The sequence below is a fragment of the Pyxicephalus adspersus genome, chromosome 1 (genome assembly GCF_032062135.1).
Source record: "Pyxicephalus adspersus chromosome 1, UCB_Pads_2.0, whole genome shotgun sequence".
Taxonomy (NCBI): Eukaryota; Metazoa; Chordata; class Amphibia; order Anura; family Pyxicephalidae; genus Pyxicephalus; species Pyxicephalus adspersus.
Genome location: NC_092858.1, coordinates 59,013,967 through 59,041,209, shown reverse-complemented (window position 1 = coordinate 59,041,209; position 27,243 = coordinate 59,013,967). Strand labels below are relative to the sequence as shown.

General features: G+C 37.5%; 2 protein-coding genes across 3 annotated transcripts; one reads left to right on the top strand and one right to left on the bottom strand.

Moving 5' to 3' along the window:
- Positions 1-496: 496 nt before the first annotated feature.
- On the bottom strand, positions 497-12,397 carry GPR180 (G protein-coupled receptor 180). The gene is made up of 9 exons (XM_072411064.1): positions 12,256-12,397; positions 11,232-11,390; positions 8,649-8,849; positions 7,312-7,492; positions 6,654-6,703; positions 5,180-5,337; positions 2,874-3,065; positions 1,677-1,754; positions 497-1,524 (listed from the first exon to the last, which is right to left on the bottom strand). The coding sequence occupies exons 1-9, from the start codon at positions 12,395-12,397 to the stop codon at positions 1,366-1,368; spliced, it is 1,320 nt and encodes a 439-aa protein (XP_072267165.1). The 3' UTR covers positions 497-1,365.
- A 26-nt stretch (positions 12,398-12,423) lies between these two features.
- TGDS (TDP-glucose 4,6-dehydratase) lies at positions 12,424-26,756 on the top strand. Of its 2 annotated transcripts, none has more exons than XM_072411076.1 (12): positions 12,424-12,554; positions 16,391-16,457; positions 16,726-16,794; positions 17,315-17,405; positions 18,326-18,468; positions 19,798-19,896; positions 21,603-21,662; positions 23,226-23,269; positions 23,429-23,594; positions 24,268-24,326; positions 24,400-24,497; positions 25,487-26,756. In XM_072411076.1, exons 1-12 carry the CDS (start codon positions 12,424-12,426, stop codon positions 25,552-25,554), a joined length of 1,095 nt encoding a protein of 364 aa, XP_072267177.1. In that variant the 3' UTR covers positions 25,555-26,756. The 2 variants fall into 2 exon arrangements, with proteins under 2 accessions (XP_072267177.1, XP_072267185.1); XM_072411084.1 differs by lacking the exon at positions 12,424-12,554 and adding an exon at positions 12,561-12,715.
- Positions 26,757-27,243: the final 487 nt, after the last annotated feature.

Genomic DNA, 27,243 nt, shown 5'->3' with positions numbered 1-27,243 from the left:
TAATAAAAGTAAAAGCAATAAAAATATATTTTGTAAACTTTAAAGGCAAATTGCTCCATGGTGTTTGAAGTTAGAGAAAAGTAAAGGCTTGTTTTAAAGCTTATTTAATGCTTGTTAAGAATATATAATTCTGTGAATGTGTATAGCTTGGCCACAGTTCTACTTTATCATTTCACTCTGTGTTCAACTACTACACATGATTATGCTTGTTGAAGAACATTTTACAACCTAACATGAGAGGACACTGAATGTAAGACAAAAACAAGGTAGGACTGCAGTTCACCTATAACACCAATCAAAAAGGAGTAAAACTGTTAAAATCCTTCAGAAATACCCTTCAGCATCCAACAGGGTTGGACATGGACCAAAAATAAAAGAGTTGTAGACTTTCTGTATCACACTAGAGACAGCACAACATAAATATGCTAGGTGCATTGTGAAGACCACAAACCTTTTTTATATATTAAATGAATGTTTACAAAACCACAGATCCCAATCAATTTTTCATACCAGTTTTATTCTTTGTCAGTGGTTATGGATATATGACAAGCTGGTTAATCCTTTAAAACACTTTAATTTTTTGTTGCATGAACGTTAAAACCAAGCATAACAAATTGACACAATTTTAAATAATATAAAAAAGTTTTAAGCTATAATAGTTACATTTTCCCCCAAACATAACATTTACAGTAGAGCCACAAACTGTATAAATAAAAACACTTATACCATCATGCACATATAAAAATAGATGCATAGCCAAATGGCGCTTCATTTAACATCTGCTGTAGTGGTAAGGACGCTGCATGTTGCAAAGCTCATTACTAGAGCACAGCACCAACATATCTACAGTTTGAAATACACAAAGACCACTGTACTTTTATGTTGTATAGAAATGACACTACAACTTTTATGTTTAATGGTTGCTTGTTACTAGTCCTAAAATAACGGAGGAATGTTAGTCAGCGGTTTCTTCCAGCCAATGAAATAAATATTTAAAGTAAGGTATTCATAAATGTTTTTGCACAAGATTCATGAACAAAAAACTATTGTACCCACTGTCATTAGACAAATTTTGAAGAACTGTCAGATTTAAAATCCTATTGTATAAGATAAACCGCTAACTGTGTACAACCACTTTTTAGAAAATATGTAACAACTAGAGTAACAAGAAATGTGGAAAAGGGTCACAGTCTAGATCCTTTACAAAGCAGCAACAAATCTTGTTACCAAGCTTATAGAGGGGGCAGACAACAGCCATGATTTGTTTAGAGAGAGAACTCCCTGCTGTACCAGCCCTGGAGCATATTGGGAATCACTAGCAAACAATGTGAGGTTTACTCAACCAAAAGCAGTTCCTTGGTAGTATCAAGAGTAATAGCGACTTTTGTGTCCTGATGATATAGTAAGTGGAAGGGTCACTGATGACAGAGAGGAGACTTCCCAATAAAGACTGTGTGACAAGAAAAGTCTATAAAGGATGATCATTGAGAGCGACTGGGACAGGATCACGCCAACAGTGATGACCTATGGAAAGAAAGGAGAACTTGTGAGGTTGCCAACCAAGATGCCTCTCCTAATAAATATCGTAACTTTTTAGTTTTTAATTTAGCAAAGGCATGTATAGCAGAATGGGACAAGAAACCTATAAACAAGTCAGTTTACATTATGAAACATACCTTTTCTCTTTGATAATCTTTAAACAAGTAGGAGATGGCTGCAAAACATGGGTGACAAAGGAACCACAATAAACAACCCTGAAGAGCAAAAAAAAATGATTCATATTATTTGCTTTGAACATTTTAGTCATCAAAGTTCCACAAAAACATGATTATGTAAGACTAATAAAAAATGGGTATATTACTAGAGACGTGTCACATAAATTGGTTATAAATTTCCCCATTATTACATGAAGAGTTGCATCCCATTAACAAACATGGAGGTGGATTCATAACAACTGAAAGAAAATAAAAAGGCATTATTGCTAACAACAACCAATCAGAATCTTTGATTACTACTTTCATGAAAATAATGTTAAATTTATGTTCAATTGCTATGGTCAGCAATAACACCTTTGCTATAACTGTTTCTTTAGCTGTATATGTATGTATGTACCTATATACCTATATCTATACTGAAAAAGACTCATAGTGTCATCGGTCAGCAAGTTTTGTGATGCATAGCTTAATTATGCTGTAAGGCATCCATCACACACACACACACAAGCGTGCACACGCATCTGGTTCAATACTTACCTTTGTCCAATTTCTAGTAAACTGTAGTGTGCAGGCCAGGGTCACTTATCCTTTCTTCCGAAAGTGTCTGTGCTGGGTCCTATTAAACCAAACACTGCAGCCCAATTTGCAGTGAAGATCACTTGAATGAGCACAGGGTTTTTATTGTACCAGGTAATTTGTGGGTGGGCAGGATGGGTTGTTTTTTTTTCTAATTTTATACATAATATATAAAAATATATTATTATGTTATACTATATAATAGTATAATATATGTTGTTTCCAACAATAAGGGGACTGGACAAAACTAAAGGTTTATAAGAAAATGTACGTTGGTTTAATTTGTATCTTTCTTAAGCTATCATTATCTTTGGATGTGTGGTTTTCATTGAAGGAAGCCTCTGCTTGTGGATTTGTTTTTGATCTGCACAAGGTAAAACTGATAAGATTTTGTGACAGGTCTAAGTAACCTGATGTGTTTTAAGTTGTAATAAATGTGCAAACTGACATATTGAATGATAGTAAAATCATAAAATACATTGAGATGTTGAAAAATCATTCTGAAAGCTTTTTTTTTGGTATAAGAAATAACATGACAAAAAATAAGACTAAAATGTGGTATATTAATAGAACATCCCATACTTTAGCAAATGTAATGTAGAACTGCCGCTTCATAGTGCTTCTTTCCACAGTGATAATCTGGTATAGACCAAACGATAATGATATAGCCAAGCAAACTTTCATAGCAATGAGAAGTAAACCTGCCAGACTCTGATGAGCATGGTAACTGTGGTGGTTGGTATCTTCAAACTGCTCCCACACTAACAGTATAACCTGCAATAGAGCAAACAAAATGTATGTAAATGCACAGTAGGACCTCTATAGGAAACCTCCATACAGGAAACTAATGCGGTGTAAACTGGGGGTCTAGGATGCTCCTGTATTCAACGTTTATGTGGAGTTGTACTTTAACTCTGCTTTGATGTTAACAAACCTAGTAAATAATTCAGAATTACTAAAAATTCTGTGCCTTTTGTAGGTTGGCATCAAGAAATATTACATTTAAAACTGTGGGTTTGAGGGTGTGGAAATGCAAAAATAGAATGCAGTCTAATCCTCATCTAGTTTTTCTGAACTTTTTTCATAATCATGTGAACTTCATCATGGCCTTGACACTGTCTGGAACCATTTATTTTCTTTTTAAAAGAAGAACAAATGTCACATAATCTTTTTACCTTGGCCACATGTCTATAACTAAATGTCTATGTCTATAACTAAAAAGAAGTCATTGGCGTAAATTAGTAAACAAACCTCATATGATGACAGCAGCTACCTTTAGTGGAGCTCTAGTGCACAACATAAGCCCCAAGATGTTTTACATAATTCTGGGCTTTAAAAAAAAGCAGCAAAAGAACAAATAAAGTGAAGAACAAAGGGCAGCAAAAGAACAAACTCCAACAAATACCCACAAAATACCATTTAACCTATAACTATAATAAATTACACCTACAGGCTGAACTCCAGGCACATATAGCATAGACAAACTAATAAATACAGTATCAGAATTTATTATGGTATCAGCCCTTTGCAATCTCTGTACAGCAGTCTAAAACTTGAGAGGAAGTAGCAGAACACGAAGCCTATTTTTTATACTACACGACGCATACTAACAGGAGGACAGAGCAGAATGAAAGAGTTGAGCTCATTAGTCTGCTGCTTCACCTTTCACAGGAAGAAGAGCTGTATGTTTTGTTAAACTCCTGCAGAGAAAACTTAAGTTTACTGCTCTGACAGAGCTGTGCTGTGTGGCAGAGCTGTTAAAATCTCAGGAATAGATGGAGAGAAAAACAAATCATTCAGAACAGATAGGTCCCTTTATATTTATCTGTGTATTTGTGGGAGAACATGGAAGCTGGCACTGCTGCCAGTTAACAGACTGTCTAAAGGTGTGGATGTCTTAACAAGTTGGATTTTTATTTTGCTGCTAATATTTTGGCAGATCAGTGTACTGTACCTCTTTGACAAAAGTCACTACTTTTGACCCTCCACTAGGGAGCATATGAAGTTACACCTTCTCTGTGTTCATAAATTCAGCATGCATGTCTACGTGTACAACATATTGCTGTGGCTCTCCCTTTGTTTGCTAAAAAACCTCACAGTCAGCTGTCCCATGAAAGAGACTAAGCTCTGATTGCTCATTCCAGCTTTGCAAATAGTTTTTTTTTTCAGGGCAGGCACTCCACCTGCTGGATGAATAGATGCGTGTTTAATATTAAATGTGAAAAAATATTTCTGATTTACCAGACTTATCAAAATATCACCACTTTCCATGCAAAATAGGAAGGTAAGCTAAGTGTTGGCCAACTGTTTTTGTAACATCTATTGTCACAAACACATAATGGCATCCAAAGCTAGAGAGGTGAAACATTGTGCTTTAACCATATACGCATGGTTACAAAAGGGTAACTATATAAGCAGAAATGTTTCTAAGTTGGTCTTTAGACCCTAGAATATGGTTGGACATGCAATCACACCTAGACCATTCTAAGGCTTTTCTGTCCACAAAAAAACATGCATGGCCAGAATGATGAGTATACATGTTAATCTGAAAAGAGCAAGGACACATTTGGATGAAAAAAAAATTTTGAGTTGCCAGACTCAAAACAAGAACAAGATGTGAGGATGGATATAAAATAGGATCAATTATTGTGACTTCTGTTTAGAAGGAGTTCTCCCTAACTTTGTAGTTTTGAGAGTAAATCTCATCAGAAAAACAGAACAAAAGGGGATTTAAGTTTCTCTACTCTATTCAAAAGCAAATTTTTTTTTTGGAATACATACATTCACATGTACAACACATATATTGATTAACAGTTAATTTGTTTGATTGTAGGGTTAATAAATAGGTGACCAATAAGGCAGAAAATAAACTGATTTAATATACAAACCTGAACAACGACTGCAACCACTGCAATACCAGTGGATGTTGGGGTAGAATCCCACTGAAGGGGTCTACCCTGAGACTTCTTTAATCTGCTGAGGGTCCAGCCCATGCACAAACTTAACAGCAAGTATAACATCTGCACTTCTGAGGCCATATCACATACTGTAATGAGAAAAACAATGATGAATAACACAAAGACCAAAGATGGTGAAGTTAACATATTGCACGATTAATGATACAAAAAATATATGACATTCTGGTAGAAGGTATAATAATAGAAAACAAAGCGATAACCCTACACGTCTGGTAATGCTCCACGGTTACAGGCTGAGGGTGGAGATATGACCTAGCACTGTTGAATGTCAAAATGTTGGAAATCCATGGGCAGGTAAGACAGATCTGATATATCCACACAGCTAAACTGTGTGTTTAATGTTTTGCTACATGTGGGGTTCACATGACAAATGTGTTGAGGAAGGTTGGAGTCTTTTTACACTGAACATAAAAGTGAACTTATTTTTAAAATATCCCGCAATATTTCATTCTTCTACTAAACACTATTTGTATAGTTTCTTATGTTTGAGTCTTTTTTCTCAGAGATTCAGATTGTCAGCTTGGAGTTATTTACTGCAAATTCTTAGAACTAGAGGAACACTATTTGCCCCCAAGCACTCATCTTCATGTGATATATTGTTTATTATAACTTAGCAATCTGTACAGCTGGCCTGCACCTCTCTTAAAAAGAGTAAAGATTTGTTTTCTGTCTTAAAAGCAAATATTTATGATCAGAAAGGGGGACTGACCTTGGCTACATACACACATACATATTATAGCGTGTGTACAGATGTCCCCCAATGTCCTAAAAGACTGACAACCACTGTCATTTCCCAGGGGAGAGGGCACAGTAGGGTACCTCTCACCTATCCCCCATGCCTTCCCTCTCCATAGCACTAAACAGGGCTGTGTGTGCAGTGCTTGTTTATTGTAGCATTGTTGGAAATGGAATGTACCAAAGATCGATTGTTTCTGGTGACATAAATTTGACATGTGTACAAAGTTCTAGAAGCGATACAGTTATTAACTTTTTCTATCAAGGAGAAGCACTTTTCAGAAGTTGTAATAGTAGAACAGCTGTGACCAAGCTTTATAAAATAATGTCCAACCATGACAAAATATTATTACATCCTTGTTTAATAAAACAAAAAAACAAACAATCCAGACTGTAATACAAAATAAAATGAGTACACAGAGTCATATTTACTGAATAACATCTGAGAAATTAGTCATAGGGACTCATTTCCATTATGACTGTGTAAAATATCTATACAAACACAGCATCCCAACGTTATGATTGGTATGTGTTGCGTTAGAATGGCCTACTAATTTTATCTCAATGAAGAAGTGGAAACAAGCCATATGGCCATGTCGTTACCTGGTGAGGCACAGCGAAAACAAAAAGGCATGGTTTCAATACTTACATTCTGCCAAACTTCCAATAAATGGAGCACCTTTACCATCTTTAGCGTACCTGAGACACAGAGATGGTGTAAATGTTAGACAAGCAGAACTTACCCTCTGTAAAGGTTATTAAAATCTAGGTGCCATAAACAAAGTTTGCGCTGGTTAACTTGTTGTTAACTAAATAAATCTGTTCACCTAAATTTTATATATAATTTAAAAAAAAACTTATATATGTCCTTTATTAAAAATGAGGGAAATTAAATATCCTATTAAAATGTACTAATATATGCTGACAAATAGACAAATTAATAAACATAAAAATGCATTTTGGTTATTTTATACATCAAATGGTAATACTTGAATCCAACTCTTTATTAAAAGAGTTTATTAACAACTAATAATTCTGTACACTACAGCTTCTTTCCCTACAGAAAGGGAAAGGCACAGTGCCAGCTATAAAATGTAAAAGTTGTGTTAATACACAAACTTCCAGCCTGTATGTGATCACCATGATTAGTTGTATTGGTGGTGATCATAAGATTAAGAACCAAGCTGTCTGAAACCCACAACCTTCAGTGACAACACTGTATTTGAAAAAAAAAAAAAAGTTAGCCAACCGATTTAAGTAATGAGCAGTTAAGCGCATAAAGGAGAATAGACAAGAGTGGGATTTACCTTGAAAAATGTAGATAGTTGGCCAAGGCAGAAATAACCTGCAGCACCAATGCATTTGATAGTACTTTCAGCACAGTGTGCATAGGACCACCCTTTTTAATTGTCTGCCACAGTGCCTGGATGTATATACAGGCTACCACAAAATACACAAGAACCAGAAGGAAAAAGAACTCATGCAGTCCTAGGGAAAGAACACAAAACACCACTTTACAGTCAATTCATATATTATATTGAGAATCTAATGCCAATTAAGGTAGAATTGATTAAAGTAAACACAGTTGAAAAACATTTATGGATAATCTTTTACTTGCTGTAGGCTTTGTTATTTTGTACAGCCAATCTTGTGAATTAGATATACCCTACAATTACACATTGCATAGTCAGATATGTGACACTAATAGATTTTGATTAATGCAAACCTGTGCTTTGACAAGACAAACTTTTTCTGTTTTAATGCAAGACTCAAGAATACATACAGCATGTACTGTATGACTGTCTTAAAACAAGTTACAACTTTCCAACTACTGTAGTAAATATCAGTAAATAGTAAAAAGAATATCAAGGATTTATAATTACCAGTATCATACACAGAAAAAAAAACAAAATATTCTCACAAGAATTTCAACTTTATACTGTAATGTTTTATACCAAAACTAATAGTATATACTTCCATGGTCCGATTTCTAATTCAAAGGATGCAAATCCTAATGTTATCCACCTTATGCTATCACCTGTTCACCTGTGTATCTTAACATGTCAAAATTCCTCACAGAGGTACATGGGGCTGTCTTACAACAATGACGTGGCGTGAAGGTTGTACAACGGACAGGAAATACATTTTACTGGAAATTATAGCCAGAAAACTGGGAGAAATGCAGAAAATGGAGGTCTTCGTTGACCCCACTTGTTGAAATTGATTTTGCCATCAATGTTGTGAAAGATTTCAAAACTTTGCTACCAAGGAGAGGATGAGCATATTACTGCCCACTCAAAGGCCATGCAGATGAGCCCCATCAACTGCACATAGCAAACAATCTATTAAACTCATGAAGGAAGGAGTAGATTTGCCACTACTACTTCCCAACAACATCATCTAACATTTTAACATTGATTACTTTTTATTAAGCACTGTTAAATCTCCTCCTGAAAATGCTAATGGTTTGCTACCTTAATGCACACTGATTTTAGGACTCTGATCCACTAATCCAGAATAAGCACGCAGTCAGTTACATCCTGATTCTTTGGGTGAATGAGTTTCTAGTTTGTTCTCAAATAACAAGAGGCATTTGTTTAGATAGCGGATTAGTCAGGAGTTGTTACACATTACCCACACATACCTGACTCATCTGCTCCAAAATGGTCAAAAGGATTTCCTGCAGCATCAGGGTTGAGTAAAGTGACTTGAAAAGTGATCTCATCAGAAGTGGGGTCTTCATAGCTCATTAGGCAGGTGTACTTGTCCACATATATAGCATACCAGGCAACCGGAGAGATGATCTGTGGCAGCGTGTAGTTATATTCAGTTTGGTTCAAGGGAACTAAAAAAAAGAATGTAAAATATAAGCTATAACACAATTTCAAGACTAAAGTTTCAAAGATTTCCAAAATGTAACAATGAAGAAACCCCATTCCCATCTAACAGTAAATTTGAGAAAGGACATAGTAAAGCAACATCAATGTTATCACATCCACAAAATCTACAGTGGAAAACAACTTGAAGGTTCAACAAAACTTCAATTTTTATCAAACACTGACAGGATGGCTACTTATGGTAGGATGAGACCTCATCCTTTTAGCCAAGAATTTAGTATTCTATCCTCTGACGCAGCCATTCACAACCAGGATTCCTTTCAGAGAATACTAAGGGTTCCTTGACTTATGGCCATTTGACTTACCATTTGATTATGTCGACATATTTCTGGAGCCCACACCATTTGGTAGAGCCAGCTGCTGACTCTAATGGGGTTTTTAGTTGTCTATAAACAAGGAATCTAGCCACAATTGCAGCTGGGACATTCTTTCTAATGGCCACAAATTTCAGCAGCCTTTTCCCATTGATTCCTATTATATTTGTTTTAGCCGGGGTTCCCAATGGGTGAAAAGTTTGAAAAAGGCTGTTCTAAGGTAACAATACATAGGCTGCAATGTAACATTCTGCCCACCATAGCCTTGCCTGACGTTATTAGAAAACTTCCTCCAATGCTCCTTGTGTTGGCCCTTCTTCTAAAACAAGGAAATCTGATATAGATGAATTCCATACAAGGGGGTGCTGAGAAGTTCCTGGCATTGCCCCCCTTCCAGACGAAATAGAAAAATGAGTGTGGGGCCATATGACAGCCTAATATCTTAGTATGTAGCTGTGCAAATATCAGGTCTTTGTGATTCTTAAATCTGTTTATTCTTTTAGCGAGAAGCTATGATGGCAGAGGCACAAGCAAGTTTCACGTCCTTGGAGCTACGGGCCGTCATGAAATTTTTGTTTCTCCAGGGAAAGTCAGCAAAGGACATTCACACTGAGATGTCAAAAACACTGGGGGAGAAGTGTCCTTCCTACAGAACTGTCAAAACCTGGATACCTTGTTTTAAGACTGGGCATTTCACCGTTGAAGATGAGCCCCGTAGTGGGCACCCTCCAATCTTAACTGACCCGGCAACCTGCGATGCTGTCCATGAGCCGATTATTGAGGACCGGCGAAGATAGCCCAGATACGTGACATCTCACGGGAGCATGTTGAGTTCTGTTGGTGGACTACCTGCCTCAGGGCTCTAGTATCACCGGACAGTATTATGTTAATTTTCTGGACCAACTGAAGGAGGCAATTAGAGGAAATCCCATGGAAAGTAGACCAAAGAGATCCTTTTTTTGAAGGACAATGTACCTGCGCACGCATCCAATGTTGGGGCTGCCAAATTGAACACCCTGGGTTTCCAATCTGTTCCCAAATTTGAAGAAACACCTGAAGGGGCAACGTCTTGAGGACAGTTCTGACGTCAAAGATGCCGAGAGCTGGTTTGCGGCCCGACCCAAGGACTTTTATTTGAACGGTCTAGAAAAGCTGCAACTACGCAGAACAAAGTGCATCAGTCCCAGGGAGGAATATGTTGATTAAAATGTGTTATTTCATAACTCTGGCTCTCTTCTTTCTGGGCTAAGCCAGGAACTTCTCAGCACCCCCTCGTATCTTTAAGTGTTGAGTGTTATGGGCTATAGGAAAAATTGAAATTATAAGTTGATCGGGCTTTTGAAGTCTCCAAGAGCTACAAAAAGAGGAAGGAGAATCAACCGACCTTTGGAATAAACATCAGTTCACCATTCTACACAAATACACAAAAAAGTATTCCTGTCCCTATTTGTTTTAATCTTTGTATAGTCATTACCACTCTGTAGGACGGTTTAAAAAATCTGTAGCTTAATATAGACCAATCTGCAGTGAGTGCAAAAAACATGCAGAAACCCCTAAAGAACACTATAATCTCATAATAAAGACAAAAGTTAGGAAGGGCCAGATAGAGATATCACCACAGACATCGTATCACACCTGATCTTCCAAAAGGCCCAGCATTGGGATGTGATGTGAATGGAGTATATGGGGAGTCATGTTATAGGAAAGCCTGTGCCAAAGAGAAGTTGTTGGCTACAAAGTGTTGATCTGCCTGGAGCCTCGCAAGTGTCAGTCTGCATAATAACTAATTAGTGCCCAGAGGTGGGTATGAGATGTGATAAGGGATATGTAGGAGAAAATAGTGCCCACTGTGCTGGTATATAATCCGTAACACAAAATTGGTAGACAAAACCCATTTATACCACTGGGGCTCCTGAACTCCACTTAGTTTCTTGAATAGGTACACTAGTATTTATGTAAACAAATCACTGGCTGCAGGTTGCTTTATGTAACACCGGCATGGAATGTAACACTCACTTGTTACTTGTGCCAAAGCCAATCTCTCCGGGCAGCTGTACTCCTCCATACTCCCATGCATTCTAACCCATTCTTCATCTTGATACAAGTACAGAGCAGCATCCTTCCCAACTGCAGCTGCAACATTGCTAATGCGAACACGTAACACAGCTTGTTCCCCTGAAAAAGACAAAAATGTGTAAGTGCATTACAAATCCAATAATTGCATGTATTTTACTGCTTTGTCATTCATTTTATTACAAAAATGAGAGGTGTAAACGCAGCCTAAAAGCATAAAAAAAACAAACAACACACATGAGAGGGCCACTGTGCACCCTGTGAGAGTCTGGAAATGACGATAGTAAGATCATTCTTATTGGGCCATCTACAATAAGATACATTGTCCATGGAAGAGTGGAATACTCTGACTATTCATGTCTATGCTGCAGCAATTCTCGACCAGATGACGTCTACAGTGTGTGCACATAAATGTGTGTGTTGTGTGTGGACAGGGATCATCGCTTGTCTATAGATCCACATATAATACTAAATAATCGTCCAGGTTCAGATTCTCTATCGGTATTGACGTAGCTGTGCACGCCAAGTGGATCACTATTCGAAGCGCTGCGTATTCTAAATAAAATTGCTTTTTTTAATGAATTGTCTGTACCATTTTTCATCTCCATGGTGCCGATCTCTTACAATCACCAGTGAATGCTGGCCTTTCCCGGGGTGGGATACCTTATGGGGACAATGGCAGAACATGCCTGACAATGAGCCATGGCACGGTGACAACATCTAGGAGACATGGACGCTGCGTTGTCACTGTATACAGGAAGTAGCGTAATATAACCATCATCAGGCACTGTGTAATGATCACATATATTATGAAATGTTAGGGTGTAAGCATAGATCTGGTGTGATATCAGGCTGCTTTGTATAATAAAGGATGATGTGTATACCAGTATACACAGGCACTAGGCCCAGCCCCTGCATGGGATACAATCCAATATCTGTATTCCTGCAGCTGCCATACTGTACCCACCATGGAACAAGAAAGTGAAGATGTGCTGCCCCCGGCTGTGCCAGGCCAGGGCGCTATCAAAGCTGCCATGCACGGTCTTGGCCTGCACCGTGTGTAGCAGCCACAACCCCGCCGCCGCCGCCACCAACAGCCCGGCCACCATCTCCCTCCTATCCGCTTCCCGGTGACATGTGCGACTCCAGCCGCCACATCTGCAGGGGGCGGGGACACAGTGTTACGTCACGAAACGTGTCCAATCAGCTGCGCCACATGAGCGGGTGCGGGGAGAAAGCGAAACCTAGCGACGTGTACGTCTCCAGGTAGAGTCGTAAAGTGAGGCTGCCGTGATGCTCAGGTGTTGTGAATAGTTTGTGTATTGTGCGTGCTTGTAGGTGGTCGAAAGTGAAACAAACGCTATGAGTACAGAAAGCGAACGGGGCTTTAGCAAGAGGCTGCTGGTAACCGGCGGAGCTGGCTTCATGTAAGTAACTTCCGGTGTCAATATTATGGGGACACTGTGGTATACACAGACCATACATTTACAGCTCAGAGGAGCTGAGCATCCACACACAATATCACAGACAGCCGGTCAGCAGGGTGCAGTGTGAGGGTTAGTTATGGATCTGGCAATGAATGGCTTTATTATTATTCACCCATCACGTGTGTACATTCATTGAGGCCTCCAAAGCAGCCTGTAATGTGCAGGGGTATTTACTACCCTCCAAGCAAACACATCACTATGGGCAGTGGCTCAGTGGTTAGCATTGCAGCACTGGGTCCCAGGTTCCAATCCTGGGCAGGACACTATCTGCATGCAGTTTGCATGTTTTCCCTGTGTTTGCGTGGGTTTCCTCCCATACCTTCCCCCCAAAATAAATTGACCTTAGACTGTGTTAATGACATGTGACTGTGGTAGGGACATTACATTGTGAGCTCCTTTAAGGGACAGCTAGTCACATGACTTTGAACTTTGTACAATGCTGCCGAATCTGTTGGTGTTATATAAATACTGGATATAATACCACCAACAGATCAGAGGAATCTGCATTGTATGTGTGTCCAATATACATCCACCTACAGCACAGGAATACAGAGACCGCCATCACAAATGTGTTTATTAGGTATCTTTGTCACTGTATAGAAGTTTAAAGTGAAAGTAAACCTTGCATGACTCGCCTATCAGCGTTCCATTGGAGGGAGCCGCCATCTTCCTTATCCTTTTTCCTCAATCTTCGGCCATCTTGATTGGCTGCCCTGGGTTGGTGTATCACCTGGGCGTGCTGAGATGATGTGCCTGCCTGGCACACGCAAGGGAAGATGGGTTCCCCTGGCAATCAAAGCTGACGCTGCGCATGTGCAACTTAACTTTGCCGCCAGAAACCCGAACTGATTCGACAAGTAAGACACATTATTACAGATGGGACATTGCCTGTCCTTTACCTCAATAATGACCGGGCTGATCATGGAAATCTTAAGTGGAACTTTAAAAGTATCCCAGCCTGTAATTGAATTGGAAATACTTTCCTGCCCTATGTGCCCTAGTGGCAGCAATCTAAAAAGAATTTTTAGCGTCTGATACTTCCGGGTACATCAGGTGTCCAGTCTCCTGTGGTCCTCCCCCTATACGTGATGGGATCCAGCCTTCATGATATTATTGTCCTGGAGTAGACATGTATTTTAAATAAATTGATGAGTCAAACAGTAACATGATTGCCTGGTCTCACTAGCTGCACACTTGCTGAGTTTGGGTCAGAAATATGGAGGCAGACAGACGCGTAGCATGTTTTGGGAGCCTCTGCCTCCCCAGCTTCCTCGTCACCTCTGAGACACGGGTTACTGTGCCCATCTCCAGTGATTTCTTGCTAGCTGGCACAAAAATATGAATATGTGTGGTGCACTCAACTGAAAATATTCTTAATAAACAGGATTTATATATGGCGCCAACATATTACACAGCGCTGTACTAAATAGGGCTAATATTGGCTGTTGTCCTATTCCCAGTTAGAAGCTAGGGGCTGGAATTTTGTTCTTTGTTTCCAGTAGTGGAATATTCTCAGAACCTTTAGGTTTCATCTAGAATGTTCTAATGGGGTTTCCAACTCTTTATTAGTTAGGGGTTAAAGTTTGTCAAACTTTTACAAAAGCCTCTGTTTCTCAGGATAAATGTTTCCTTTGTAGACATTGGCTGATTGGTGGCTTCCTAAAAGGTTGTGCTCATCTTGTGAGGATCTTGTGCCTTCACATATTTCTCCCAGGTGATTTTGTAAGAAATACGACTTGATAGCTTTAGGCAGTGCATTAAAAGGGACCTTCAGTCTTTTAATTTTTTACTACAGATATGGGAGAGATCAGCTAACAGTGAACAATCTGATAAGTGTGTAAAGGGAATGTATAGTACTTTTATTTTTTTTGTTGTACATATAAAAGTGGATGTTTGTGCATGTATAGCATGGTAATATGCACGTACATAGAGAAAGCAATATTTGCTTATTGCATACACCGGCTTTGCTTCTTGTCCGGTAGTACTACGCTGAAGTTGTGCTTAGTTACTCCCTACAATGCACATGTCTTCGTCTACTGACCCCATAAAACCATGCAATGCTGTTGTGACTGACTTGTTCACACAATAGTTGGTCAGAATACATATCCAGTACAACTCAGCAATACATACACATTTTCATTACCTAAAGGTCCTGGAGGAAATCCAGTTCGCAAGTATCTTTTAATAAATGAACACAATGTATTTTCAAGGAGGTTTGTCGGTGAAAAGTGGCTGCTCCGGCACCAAGAACAAAATTAAAGGGGATATGTTGAGGCTGATGACAAAACAGAGCAGTGACCGAACAGGCAGTGTAAAGGAGGGCTTGGAGTGACCAGTCTAAAGCTACGTACACACTTCCAATTATTATCGTTGGTAAACGAACGACGAACGATCGTATAGCACCGATCCTGTACATACAGATAACGACACAATCGTTCGCAGATATTGTACACACGATAGATGCGATCGTTTGAACGATACAGGAAGTGACGTGCACCACAGGAAGTGAGCGAACGTTCGATCATCGCGCATGCTCAGACCATGACCGATCACTGAACAACCGTACACACGATAGATGGTCAACGATCGTCGTCCAATCCGATCCGCCGGTCCGGTCGTTCATTTCCAACTACTATCCTCGTTGGTTACTTTTTTTACGAACGATTTTGGCCAATTGGTCGTTCGTCGTTCGTTCGTCGTTCATTTCCAACGATAAAAATTGGAAGTGTGTACGCAGCTTTAGAGAGGAGGAAGCCTGCAGGAGAGTTTTATGTCTAGGCATACCTTTAGGAGATAAATGAAAGAATAGTTGGACCAGTAATGATACATGGATGGAAAAGATGATCCTACATGTGAAATGTCTACAGGTATTTAGGCTGAAGATGAGGGACAGATGGAAATATCACTCTTATTCCTTAAGGACTAAAATGGTAATAAGCACAGAACTAGCACTTTGTTCCTGCCCATTGTAATAATGAAACTGATAGAAGAACAGGGGTTATTGAATGGGGATATGTATAGCAATGTAAGGAGCAGCAAATGAGAAAAAAAAATGCAAGAGATGAGGGAAACAGCTCATCCAGGAATCTAAAGGAGCAGAGCAGGTAGTGAGAATTGCTAACCCATTAATGTTTGGGAAGTGGGCAGGAAACTGTGGAGCATACCATCATAGAGGAAGATGCCTTTACCCCACCTAGGACCTGTTTAGGTGCAGTTTGAAGAAAGTAACAAGGTTGACACAAGTTCGGCAGTAGTGTTGCATGTTGTCAACCCTTTGGATGAAGTGTCAGGGTCAAGAGAAAAAAGAATGTTCATTATTAAGGTCTTATACATCCTCCATTATTCATCCAATATTTTTATTCCACTATATTCTGTTGGTGGAGTCAGCCAGGAGTGCAGCCCAGTTATTACTGACATGTTTCTAATCATCTACAATGATATTTGTGGAATTTCCACTTACATTTCTAAAACTTTTATCTGCGGATGGTATGTAGAACATAAAAAAGGAATTCCTCAATATGTTCTGCTAGTAGGAGGCATCACAAAATCACTAAAGATACTTGTTTTTTTTTGTAATATCAGTGCAGTTTATGTTTGTCATATATTCTTTTACAGAGCATCTCATATGATCATTTCTCTGGTTGAAAAATATCCTGAATATCTGGTTATAAATGTAGACAAGGTAAGATCTGTATGTATTGCCCACTTTTCTGCATTGTGAGTCACACATTGTCTGTCAGTGAGTTTTTGTTTTTCTTTATTGGACCTTCATCAGGGTGGTAGTCAAAAATCCATGTGATGTTTGTCTCAGCATTTCTCGAGGCCTTTGTTTTTTTTTCAATGAAATATTGAACATTTTAAGTATTTTATGGGTTATACAATTAAGCTTTAAAATTAAAAAGGGATTTATATTTTTTATTGCAATTTTAATTTCTTTTCGTTCTTTCCAGCTTGATTACTGTGCTAGCTTGAAAAACCTTGATTCAGTTGCAAATCAACCAAACTACAAGTTCTTACAGGTATGTCACCAACCACAACATACATTTTAGGTCACGTTTCACTAATGCTGGCATTCAACTATATTAGTTGACATTGCTGAAAATCCACACAGCTTTCTTTTTTTCTGCACCCATTACAATTTACAAAATGTCATTATTAGTGTTGGTGTTTGAATTCAGGTTGTCCTTATAATCGACCCGAATATGGCTGTTCGCATTCAGATAGACCCGACCTGAAAAACACGGGATCCGGATTCGATGGTGCAAATTCTCCCCTGATTTCTCTTGCAGTACTTCACACTCCCGAAAAATAACTTGAATTTTCCCACCATTGACTTTGATGGTGTTCGATATTGACATTCGATTCCCCGAACAATATCCCCCTATTTGATCGAATAGCTGTCGAATCAAACATTGAGATATTTGACCAACACTAGTCATTGTATTTTCTGTACTGATCTGTAGTTCAGCTTGTTTATTATTGAACAACTTCTGATGTTTTTTTATATTTCTAATCTAATTTTGATTTTTTGTTCCCCAGGGAGACATCTGTGATGCACGATTTGTAAAACATCTGTTTGAAGTAGAGAATATAGATGTGGTCTTGCATTTTGCTGCACAGACCCATGTAGGTGAGTGTCTGAACCTACAATAGAAAAAGTACAACTGTCTCCTCTGAAAGACTTCTTAAATAGAACACATGAGCATGTCATTTACAGGCTTCTCCATCACTCTAAAGCATCAAATACTAAGGCAATCTAATACACACATTTTGTAGAACTGCTGTCATCTGATTTTTGCTTCTTATGATTCACTTGGCTCAAATTGGAAATTGATGTTTTAACTTGTTTTAAAATGTTTCTACTACAGGATTTATGTAAATGGTATCTTAAATTTTGCTGAAAGATTGATAAACATATAAGTGATATATATGCTTATCTGGCTTTGGTCTATCACTGAATGGCAGTTGCTAGAGCAATAGAAGTAGCCTGTAAAAAAAAAAAAAAAAAAAAAAAAAGCATGCTTACTATTTGGGCAGTGGTGTCCCCAATCTTCACCTACAGAGATCTTTGACTGTTGCTGCCTTCCAACACTTGTGGTGTCCGCTTACTGTGATTCCAGCTCCCATCCGCTTCATCACAGTAGTTGTGGCTGTAGCTCTTTAATAAAGTGAAGACTGGAGTCCCTATCACTTGGCCTGTTACATTTTCTAAAAGCCCTAAACGCTTGCAATGATTGGAATTAGTTTTTCTCTCATCAAAAGTAAAGTTTTAAGTTATTTAGCAATGTAATAAAGCACTAAAGAGTATAACAAGCTGGCACAATCCTGTCTTCTTCCTGTGGTTTCAACCATGACAAGCCTCATGAAGGGAACAATAGTATTACAAATGTGCTTCCATATCCACGGTGTTATAGTTTGTTTGAGTGTCTATATTGGTGGTTGGAAACAGAACTGATTCCTGTGGATGCTAAATATTCTTATTTTTTATTTAATGATATAAGGCTATATGGTGTAAGACTAAATGCTAACAAGTTTCTTTCTTTTTTGAAGATTTATCTTTTTCAGATTCTTTTAAATTTGCCTATGTTAATACATATGGTACACACGTTCTTCTTAGTGCAGCTTATGAAGCTGGTGTTGAAAAGTTTGTCTACATAAGTACGGATGAAGTATATGGTGGTAGTCTTGTTGAGGTAAGCATTTCCCTAATGTTGATACCCTGTGAGCCCAACATTATTTACTATTATTTCATGCACAATAGAAGGCTGTGGTGTTGAGTTGCGAAATTCTACCTGCCAACATTACCTGCTTAACTAATGTCCGCTGAAAACAAATTCCACACCAAGCCATCCCTGGCTTCAGTCTTCAAAATCTGGCCGATTTTATGGCCATTTATGTCAGGAACATTATAGTCATAACATACCAGACTTTTTGTACTTACCAGCTACTGAAATTAGATGCACATGTCGAAAAAGACTTTTGTTATTTGTTGTGATCGCTAGCTTAAAAACTTTCATTCTACAGGCTCCACTCTTTTAGCTAACAAACATTTGTATAAATCCAGAACTGATTTAGGTTCATGAAATACTATGTTTTTTCTATTGCTAATGAATATACATATAGTGCGTAGTGTTGGTCTTGATTTTTTTTTTTTTTTTTGCCTTTATTTATTCTATATCTTTGGTATACTGGTGATTGTGCCATGGCAAGATGGACACTGGTGCAAAATTTGTTCATTTATCTATCAGAAAACTCCTGTTCCAGTAATAGGGTGTCACAAACTGAGATAGTGACCTCTGCTAGTAGCGTAGCGAAATGTTAGAACCTGTGTCGGGTGTATATTTGTGTGTCTTGGAGAATACATTTTTTCAATTGCTCCAGACAGCAATTAAAAACTTGCAATACTCTTACCCACTTTATTAGATTAAAGATTTTTACTTTAAAACAGAATCTTCAACTGACAAGATCTTGTTCACATCATAGTAACATAGTACTATAAAATGCTAAATATGCTATTGAAAGCATGTTGGCGTATCTGTTCAGAAATCTTCCTTTCATAATTTGCATAGGAAAAAAGAAGTTTTTTTTTAATAGTCCAAATAAGGAATGAGCAACCTAGAGTGGCAAAAAAGAATTAGTGAAGGGCACAGAAGGACAGCACATGTAATTAAAATGTATTCTACTTACAAAAGAAACTTTAAGCACAAAGTTTGTATTGAGCAAATGTGTGTAAAAGTGCCCAAGTGGGTTCACAGCTAGCACCCTGCCAAAACTGCTTGTGTTTTCTTTGGGGAGCAATAGATTGCAGATCTGTTCTTGAGCTTAATGAATCCCCTTTTTACGAACACATTTGAAATAGTTGGAGGTCACATTAGAGTAAGCAGAGTTTTTGAAAATTTGAATAGCTTTATTCCCAGTGCAAATTTATGCAAATGAATCTCTTTATTATAGAATGTTTTTTGACCAGCATTCTGAACATTATTCCACATCACTGGCATATTTAAAAATTCATATTTCATTAGGAATTTGATGAAACTTCACCAAAACGGCCAACAAATCCATATGCATCGTCCAAAGCAGCTGCAGAAAGCTTTGTGCTGTCTTTCTGGGAAAGATACAAGGTAAGGAGGCGATAAGAGAGCCAAGTTTATATTAGCACAGGGAGTCTTAGCTCTATTCAGTGGGGTATGTCTGTAAATGAAGCATCACATAGCCATATGTTGTGAAGTGTGAAATGATTATTTATACTGCTGGATGTATTTAGGATAGAGCCCAAAATGTCCCACCTGCTCTGCAAGACACCAGCTGTCATTCATTTCTTTCATGGTGAAATTGTTTACCCCATGAAGCTACAGTCTGTAATCTGCCCAGAGTTAAAGCATAAATACATGGATGCCGTTTAGTGCTTGCATAGCATCTGTGGTGGTATTTTTTCCTACTCATGAGAATAGTTGGGTTTAATCAATGTCTGTTTCACAACAAAAGTGTTTCTTTACTTTCTAAAAAAAAAAAAAAGAATGTTGCTTGCACTTGCAGTAAATGGTATATATATTAAGTAGGCCGCTCTTGTATTATCCAGTCACTGGTGATGTAAGTATATCCAGTCACTTTTTAATATATATAAATATTAATCCAACCACAGAATTAGGTAGGTCCCAGGCTAGGTAAATGTAAACGCATATTAAGTGCACAGCCTACCTGGATGTGGCTTCTGTTTTTCCTTCTGGTGTAGCTCTTGTGCACCAGGTCAGCCCACTGGTGCTGGTTATCCAGTTTGATGGAAGCATCACTTGCTCGCCACGTGAATATGATGAAAAGGTATTCACATTTTATTCCACTGAAAGGCTTATTGGTGTCTTTCTGAGGGATAGAATTTGAATTTAAAGTTGTGACCACCACAAGAATCGTGTGCGAATTTGCTTAGCAGTCCTTGTGAGATTCTTTCATAATAAATGACAAATGGATTTAAAAAAACTGAAAGGGCTCTATTTATTAAACTGGGAATCAGACATGTGTTTCAATGACAGTAATTAATTCCCACCAATTAATGTTTTTAGGGAACGTCAGATTCCCTGTTTTATAGAGTCCAAAGAGTACGTAAACCCCAAGTCTGGTTTTCAGTGCTCTTGTCACCACGCCTTATGTTGTTGTTTTTATTTTTTTGTTACAAAGCTTTTTACCTGGAAAGCCACCCAGTAGTAGCATTTCCCGTTACAGCCTGACAACACAACAACCCCTTTTAATAAATAAAATGATTGTTAACTCGTCCTGTGCAGTCCTTCAGATGGTGGCTAGACTGTTTGCAAGGGTCAAGAGAACACATATAGCATGCTTTTATCAACAGTAGGTTACACGGCCTGAGCACTGTACTATGGGGAAAAATGTCAGCCTTAAGCAAATATCTGCAGATATCCCAAGTATTTCCTTCCAGTGAAGTAAACTAGCTCCCCCTTCACTTTTGCAAAACTTTCCAAGATTTAGTGTTTGCAGTCATGCTGTTTGTTTTTTACATCCGCACCTTTCACACAGTGTCTATGCATTTTAGCGTCCTCGCTTTTTAAGGTGCCTGTAACAGTTAGGCATGGGGACAGCACTGAATGTAAACAGCAGCTGCCAAATTTTGGGAGAGAACAGGACAGTTTAGGATAACCGCACTATGTCTTTAAAAGTGTACAATATTCTTTATTATAATAATTTAAGTAATAATTCAAACTATTGGGTTTTTGTCGAATCCCCCCCCCCCCATGTAATTCCCTCTTTGTAGGCTAATCAATGCTATGTAGGAGTCCCAAGCTTTGCCAGATATTTACATTTTTTTTTCTTCCAGTTTCCAGTTATCATTACCAGAAGTAGCAATGTCTATGGACCACACCAATACCCAGAAAAAGTAAGTTTTCCTGATGTTTATACCTATATATGTTATGGTAGTCAGAAGTCATTTTCTGTTCCCCTCTGGAAAACAAAACCAGGTTGTTTCTATATATATTCGTAGCACCGTTTTCTTTATTATGAATGACACGCACTAATATTTTTTCTTAAATGTAGTGTGACAAGTGCTGAAAATGTAAAAGATTGTCAACCAAATGACAAAGTAAATAAAAATAAAAGAAAATGATTTTATTCTGGAAGCAAACACATAGGAATAGAAGACACATACCCTTGCCCATGGCATATTCTTGTAGTTGTCCATTTTAAAATGATGGAAGCAGTATACTTGCATATAGCTTTTACATATGAAAACCTGCCTCATTATTGCTGCAAATTATGAGCATCATATATTCTAGCTGGCAGGTAAGTTCATTATGTTGGCTGGCTCATTTCCTGCACATCTGTGTTAGAATTCCTGACATAGTCTTTTCTATACATTGCTATAAAATATTCATATTATGTGTTTGTAAATTAGTCTGTAGTTCAGTGTCTTCTGCTCCCTTGTAAAGATGCTGGTGGTGAGGTGTGTTTCTATGCTGTCATTTAGATGACTCTGTGGAAGCATTAGAATAAAACAACATGATTAACATCTGTTTTTCCTCTCCAGTAATTCTAGTTTTATAGCCTGCTTACCACATCTTTACTTAAGTCAAACAGTATGAAGCAGTGCCATTATGTGATGTTAATTGTCCTTTGCTGTTTCTATAGTCACTGTAGCTTCTTTTCTCTCCATGGGTCCTGAAATAACCCTGTGAAATTAGAACTCTGCCGTGCCCAAGTGTGCACTAGGCTAATAAATGCCTAGTTGTCAAGTTATAGTGCTTTTGTTTACCCTCCTCTAAAGACGCATTTCTCATTAAATAGATCTATTTCTTTTTTGAAAACATCATTTTCTTCTATATGTAGTTCATCAAATCTAGTGCTTGACCTACTAATGCTCCTTGCAAATATACTTTATTTCTTTATGTTTCTCTGCCATAAATATAGGTTGACTGTATAAAAATACTCATAATGAGTATTTAATAATGAGCACTTACAGTGGCTATGAAGCAGCTATACACCTAGATTCTGTACTTCCTTGTCTGACATGCTCTTGGCGGTGATTCGCCCCGCATGTTGATCCCTGATCTGCTGGCCACAAGTCCTTTAACTCCAGATTCCCCAGTGAAAAGACATTACACAACTAGATTTTTCACCTTGTCCTATTGATAGCTGAAAATAAGCAATCACCAGACAGAGGGAGATTTGTGCTTCTTATTCAAAGGCTGCTGATTAGAAGATGGTTTAGGTTGACCTAATTTAGGTGATATTTGCCCTTCTATATGTGCACTTGTAGCATCTCTCCCATGACCTGAACTAGTGTGTAGTAAAAGGTTCTTTCCTTTATTTCAAATGGGGGGCAGCCAACTCTTTTCAAATCTATGTCTCCCACAGATTTTATTCTCCCACAATTATTTATTAAATGGGATTTCATTGTTTTTTCATTGTGTTCTGGTGTGTCATTTGTTTTCTTTATTCTCAGGTTATACCCAAGTTTATTTCTCTTCTGCAACGCAACAGAAAATGGTAAAAATCCATTTGTGACTTTTTATTGAAAAGTATATAAATAAAATTCTTCAGTTGATATAGATTATTTTTTATATATAAATATATATATATTGTATGTGTTATGATGATGACGACAAAGCTTCCAAAAACAATCCAAGTATTTTTCTTCTTTTTAAGCTGCATTCATGGAAGCGGGAAGCAGATGAGAAGTTTCCTGTATGCTTCTGATGTTGTCGATGCGTTGCTGACAGTCCTAAAGGTTGGGAAGGCTGGAGAAATTTACAATATTGGTTCAAGTTTTGAAATATCTGTATCACAACTTGCTAAAGAATTGATCCAAATGGTATGTCCCTAATGTATTACTGATGTATTATTACAGTTCTGATTTTGAGGTTGAATACTTTAGTGTTGATTGATCTTAAAATTACAAAAACATTTTTGTGTTTGGCTTTTTTGCCATCTCTGATATATTTTTATAAACTTTAGGTAGGTGATTTAGGGTTTTTGTTATTTCCAGTAAAAGCCTCCCTTTACAGACATCCAGAAGCTCAGAGGCTGCTGCTGGCTCCTATGTAATTTTATTAGCCTGAGTCCATTTGGCCAGTATTTTCCTACAAAGTTTATAGTGTTTTTCTTCTCTCCTCCCCTGACAGCTGCATAAAAGAAAGTTAAGAAAGTCGGGTATGGCAGTTCATAGGGCAATCGGACACTACTACAGGAGTTGAAGGCTGTGACATGCAAGGGGGCTGTTCTAAAGAACCGCCTTAAAAAAGCACATTGTGCAAGTGAATAAAAAATTCTTGTACTTCTTCTGTGCTTTTTCATGTTGAATAAAGTTGCAGTAGTAATGAAGAAATTTACTTTGTGTTGCCTTGGTAGTGATGATGTGGAGGTCTAGTTGTATGGAAGAAGGGGTGCACAGTGAGCATTAATCTTTGTCACATGATTATTTAAATTGTAAAAGCAAAGGTGACATTTTATCTAATATATATATATATATTTTTTCACTTCCGAAGATTCATCATACATCATCAGAAACCGAAACGGAGTGTTGGATGGATTATGTAAATGACAGGTAATGTGCTTATAAGATCTATTCTTTAATTATTGACCTTTATCCTGCTTCATATGCCAATTGTTTTTTGCAGGCCTGTTAATGACATTCGATATGTAATGAAGTCAGAAAAAATGCACAGTTTAGGGTGGAGGCCCAAAGTACATTGGAAAGAAGGCATTGAGCAAACCGGTATGATCTTTTGTTTTACACTTTATGTTAAATAACATGATTCTAGCTTGCCATGTGTTGGTATTGTATAGTCTTAAGTTTTAAAAGAAGAGTCACATGAAGGGTTGCCTTTATCTAACCAATCTCCTTAAAATCTGTGTTATTTTGGTGAAATAAAAACCCTTTGACACACATGCCTCTAACAGTCATTTGGATGTAGACAAGTTCTTGTCTTCTGGGCAAGCAGTGTTCTCTTTGGGTGGGGAGATGCTGTAGGTGGGTGGTCAAAATGTGGGTGGGTCCGCATGACAAATATATAGTGTTCCAGTATTTGTTGACATAAGAATCTAGTAACCCCTATATATTGGCTTTCTACTATCTCCCTCTACTTCATATATGTATGTCCCATTTGTAAATCCTCTTTGTATTATATCCCAGCTGTCCTGTGCTCCTGCATTGTGTCCCAAATTTTCAGTAACCAGCTGGATGTTTGCTGAAAAGTACTGGGTGGTGCACCTGGTATATAAGGGGCTGGGGAGAACAGTGCTGAGCATCTTTTTGTATTGGATTCAATGCAAAATAGCTGTATTGAGTCCAATACAAAGAAATCTTCATTATATATATATATATATATATATATATATATATATATATATATATTACTGTACAGTTATTTCATATGTTTACCTATATATTTTTAATTTTTTTTTTAAAGTTTAATATTACATTTATTAACTATTGGACATATTTTGGTGAGTTTTGCTTAAGAATTAGAGCCTACAACCTAAAATATATTTTCATGCAAAAAAAGTAACGCTTTTTGCACAGAAAATTGGATAGAATTATAACGCTAGGGAGGTTAAAGTAAAAAAAATAAAAAGTGGTATCTTTCAGGACAGTTTTCTATTTATTTGCACCTAACATTTCAGTCATTATTATTTTTGAATGCTATTATAACTTCAAAAAATCATTTACAATTTTTATATTGTTTATTTTCTTATTCTCAACAGTTGCATGGTACAAAAGTAATTTTCACAACTGGAAGAATGCTGAGCAGGCATTGGAGACATTTTGTTGATGTACAAAACAAAGACTTGTACTATGAGCGGATTGTCGGAACAAAGATATTATTACTATAATTCCTCCTCTGAAAGAAACATACCTTCTGAACTATAATTTTAAAAATGAAGTATAAACTTGAAGAAAATTGTTTTTAGTCACTTTAAATTAATAAGAAAATAATCAACAAGACTGTAAACTTTTGGATTGGTGATATGTGATTGTCACCTACTTGCCTTGTTCATTGGCAGGTTTTAAACCTGGATGAATAGATTTTTCTGCTGCTATCTCTAAAGGAAGCTGGAGTCAGTATTTTCTAGTTAATCCCACCATTGGTGAGTGCCCTGATCTCTAGAGAATGTCTATGAAGCCCTATGAGGCAGGAATGAACACACTAACATGAATGTGCTTCTGTAAGACATGTTGGATAAATAGATTTGTTTAATAATTGCTGTTCAGGTTGTCTGAATACAATTTTAATATATCAAGAAAATTATACAGTGTTTATACATTATGCACTTTATTAACGGTGAACTAGTGAAGTATAATTAACATATGTAAATATGTTTATTTTTTTTAATTATTGCATTGTTACACTCTGTGCCTTGATTGTAATGTATTGTTTATGGTTAACAAATGCTACATTGGCATGGCAGGGGACACCGGTACTTATTCCAGAATACTGCAACTGGTTCACCTGTTACAATGGTAATTTCATTTCATGATTTGAGTAGTAAAATGGTTGTCCAACCATTTCTTTTTTCCCTTTTTGCTTGTGATCTCTTTATGTGAGAATATGGCCAATCTGCATGTAAAAACCTTACAACTTCTTGCTACCCTGTCAAAAATGGAAGTAAATGGTACTAAACCTGGCCTGTAAAACAAGATGGATACTTACCTACCTGGCAAGCAGTGCATTCTTACACAGGCTTTAGAGGAGCAAATATCTGTCGCACCCAGAAGTCTGATCCCTGTAGCTGGACATCTGTAACACAGCAAAGTTTTAGGACACAACCTGCTGGAAAGGTACAAATATCTATCCAGTGACTGGATATGTTAAACATAGATCTCTTCCTTTTTTTAAATTGTTATTAACTTGAATGGGACCATCTGAAAAAGAGAATAATGTTAAAACGTGTTACAATAAATGTTCGTGAATAAAAACTTTTTCTAAGTGCCAATTAAAACCTTTTATTGTAACTTAATAAAAATCTATTTTCATACATTCCATATATTGTATTTCTGTTTGATAGCATTTTGACTCTTTGTACTATAAGAAAATGAAGCATGATAATTGGGGAAACCATGTGAGGGAGGCAACACCTCTCATCAAAATAAATTTTAGGATTGGTTTACTAAAGAAGTTTATTAAAGGCCAACTGAACCCCATTTTGTCTTTAATGACATGAGCTTGAGTAGAAAAGCCTGTTGCCTGTCATCATTCTTCAGTAAAGGATGCTTATTTTATTGTGGAGACGCAGTAGTCAAAAATAGCCCCTGCAGAAGCAGAGCCAGAGCTTTATAAATGAACAGGGCCATGAGATTTGGGGCAAGAGAAAGGGCGTGGCAAAAAAATATTACTGCTTCCACGTAAAGACCAGATGTCCTTCTGCAGCTGCTGGCAGGGAATGGGACATTCTACTCGAGAAAAATGTAGCTGCTTTAAAAAAGAGACTGAATGTAAGGCATTGAACACAATTTAGTATGA